Below are 3,338 nucleotides of genomic sequence, written 5' to 3' on the forward strand. Positions count from 1 at the left end.
TAAGTTCCTTTCAACTGATAAAGCAAAATTAATAGTCTATTAATTGCACCAATACCACATTGAGATCATCCGTCTCGTAAAGTAATCAAAGTAGACTGTAACGAAGAAAAAGCCTTAAAAACTACGAGAAAATACCGATGTTATTCTTCAGGATGAGGTTTTATCCAGCCTTGCTGGTTTGGGAACAAAGAGCCCAATGATTTGCCTATTCCAGTTGTACCGTTAAGAACTGCGCCTGAGGCATACGTTTTGTTTTGACTGATCACACATATCAAGAGAAGAAAGTTATTAATCTCAGGCACAGTTAGAGGTGCATGACACAATTAGTCCATTTGTAATAATGAGTCGGTAACAGATCAAAACGTTCTATTAAACGAATATTTTCAGGCAAAAACAGGATACACCGAGATCGTATGTACAGAGATGTCAAGTGTTGTAGCATAAGTTTACAGGTCCCTCCAAGACACTGAGTACTTTTAACTACAAATACATGGTCCTTCTATGTATTTCATTCACTGTTTTTCTGGTGTGTTGTTGACCAGGGGACCGTACAGTCCGTTGGTATAACCCTGGTCCTTGTGTAAGAGAGTCCTGTCCCTTATGAGGTCACTGAAAGCATAGTCCATTGGTGGTCTGAAGCCAAGAGTTGGCATTAAACCCGTTGTTGAGTACGGGGTCATAAAGGCAAGTCCCCGGCTGTGGGCTGAGTAGGCCAGTCGAAGAGGGTTTAGACCCAAATGGGTACTCAGGGGGTAGGTGCTCGGATCTGCGCCAAAATGCGGCGCGTTTGGTTGCAGAGGAGAGAAAGCAGATCGGTTGCTGAGCGTCATGGTTCCGGGTAACATGGGCCTTGGAGTGGAGGATAAAGGTGGCTGGGCGCTCTGGAGCATCCTCTCCGCTGTCCACGTCTCCTCTGCCGTTTTAGCTTGTCCACTGTTGTTTAGGATTTGCTCAATGGCCTGCACCACATCTTTCCCACAACCCTGTAGGACAAGCTCCAGAACACTGCGCTTGTGACTTGGGAACACTCTGGTTAGAATGTCTATGGCGTTCATTTGCCTGGATGAAGCAGAAGAGGGCGATGGTTCTTGTTCGTCTTTGTCAGTGTCAGAGCCAGAGTCGGAACCTATGGGACTAACTGACCCTGGGGTTTCCTCTCCGTCTTTCAGAGGTTTGGAGACGGGAGAGCTCACGAAAGACTCTCCGTCCCCATTCTCGGAACCAGAACCGTGACGCACTTCTGGGGATGAAATGCCAGGCACAGATTCTGTGTCCGTGGACACAGCCTTTCCCATTGACTGTTGCGGAGTCACTGATCCTGGCAACTGTGTCTTAGGAAACAGTTCAAATTTCTGGATGTTTGAGTCTATAAAAAAAGAGAAAAAGTTTAATGAACTTCAAGTACATGTGCACGGAAGTATACGCTTTTCTGGGTCATTAATTACTGCAGACTTTTTTCCGCGTTTTTTCCAAGAATACAGTTTTGCTTTCAGTGGTAAAACATTATCATGCTAAACAACATTCTTTTAGAAATGCGCAATAAACCCTAAGGTAAAAACTGGAAAAGACAGATCACAGATGTCTGATATCAGTACTCCAGTGAAAATACAGTGTTACAGTATGAAAGTCTTGAGAAAATTAACATAGTCTTCATTTCGTCACTTCTTACCGGAGTTCGTGTCGCTGTTAACGGGGCCAAAGACGTCATAGTTCTGGCGAGGTGGTATGATACCGTTTGCAGCGGCCAAGGCTAACCCCTCAGCTGTCCCGTAAAGGAGCTGTAACTCTCGGGCTTCGTTCTCCTCTTGAGCTTGCTGTCGCCGCAGTGCGACTTGTGCTGCCATAACGCGCTGTCTTTCCGCAATCAAAGTGCATTTGGCGCACATACAGTCTTTCCAGCGACAATATCGCTTGTGGCCCTTCAGAGCAGAAACAACGCCATGATTCCTACACCTGGCACACTTCGGAGTTCGGGGATATTTCTCCGTCGCTCGCAGTAGTAGCGGTGGGCCCCTCAAAAGGCTGTTGGCCATGGATACTGGAATGGACGCTGCAGCTGCAGCAGCAGCTCCAGGGTGGACCTGGGTGCCTGTTTGGGTAGACGGGATCTCTGGACGAAGATCCATGGTCTTCTTCATAAAAATACACAGTTAATATGTCAAAGCTTCTTGACACCCGAGGTCTAAACGTCGAGTAGAACACGCAATAAGGATATAAGTCTCACATGCATTTGACAGGACAAAAAATACCTGTTTCGTGCGTAAAATGCTCAACAAACCACAGAAAAACGATTCTTGTCCAAAGTACAAACGATAGACTGAACCATATGAAAAGTAACTACAGGTTGTTGATGAAGAGTTCGCCGCGTTGCCACAGTCTTCGACTTGTTGCATTCAGTCCGCTGACAAAGTTCACCGGTAATTTCCTGAAGTTCTCAAAGTTCTAGCGCGTATTTAAAAAATGAGCGAAAGATAGAAATATGGATATAAAGAGTAAATACAATGAAGACTTCTGTTAAAGTAAAACATAAATCTAAATAGTGTTTTTCGGTCCAAGAATTTCCTATGAACGCTAGACGCTGTTTAACTTAATTTCATCGGGAGAAGCTGTGGTTGCTATACTTGCGCCAGCGTGAGACACTAACTTCCTCGAGAGATTGCCACTGGATACAGATCTCTCTCTCTCTCTCTATTGTTGCTCCTACGTTTTCATTAGACAAATTTGACAACAATGTGGCGCCTGTCATTGGCCAAAGGGGGAAGGAGCAATCTGATTGGCTTGTCCCTTTTTCAACAGTGTCCACCTGAATTCTTTCTCAAATAACAAGCATCACGCAGAGCTAAAACATAACTTATCATTTAAGCACAAAATATAAAATAGATACTATGTGAATAATATTTGTATTTTCAAAAAATGCATGCACTTTTATGTCACATTTAATAGCTTATATATTTGCTTGACTGTTAAAAATAGCGTTTTCAAGAAGATACGACCTAACGTGCATAATTCTTAAATGGGCCGTGTTCGTCCTGTAAAACATTTGATTTATTTGTGTAACGCATTACATATGAAGATAAACCAAATTATCTTTTTGATTTTAATGACAAGCAACAATTTGACTTCATTTAGGAACTTCCTGAAGAGCCTTACGTTATGACCAGGTGACGTCAGTCTTCAGCGAACATCGACAGTAGGCAAGGTGAGTTACCCACGCTGATTTTAATGCTCGCGTTCGTTATCACATGTGAAATCATCTGCATTGTTTCATATAAGGTGCTTGTATCTAATATAAGAGGAAAATATATTTACCGTGGGGGCGCCTGTATTTAATAATCTGG

General features: G+C 43.3%; 1 protein-coding gene across 1 annotated transcript; it reads right to left on the reverse strand.

Moving 5' to 3' along the window:
• Nucleotides 1–512: 512 nt before the first annotated feature.
• Nucleotides 513–2,126, reverse strand: dmrta2 (DMRT-like family A2). Its single transcript, XM_030784867.1, has 2 exons — nt 1,670–2,126; nt 513–1,366 (listed from the first exon to the last, which is right to left on the reverse strand). The coding sequence occupies exons 1-2, from the start codon at nt 2,124–2,126 to the stop codon at nt 513–515; spliced, it is 1,311 nt and encodes a 436-aa protein (XP_030640727.1).
• Between the last annotated feature and the right edge of the window lie 1,212 nt (nt 2,127–3,338).

This window comes from Chanos chanos, chromosome 9 (assembly GCF_902362185.1).
Source record: "Chanos chanos chromosome 9, fChaCha1.1, whole genome shotgun sequence".
Taxonomy (NCBI): domain Eukaryota; kingdom Metazoa; phylum Chordata; class Actinopteri; order Gonorynchiformes; family Chanidae; genus Chanos; species Chanos chanos.

Excerpts from the sequence above, each read along its gene's own strand:
- dmrta2 (XM_030784867.1), bottom strand. The coding sequence starts at position 2,126 with ATGGATCTTCGTCCAGAGATCCCGTCTACCCAAACAGGCACCCAGGTC. Across the intron at positions 1,367-1,669 it reads TAACAGCGACACGAACTCCG|ACTCAAACATCCAGAAATTT; the intron begins GTAAGAAGTGAC and ends CTTTTTTTATAG.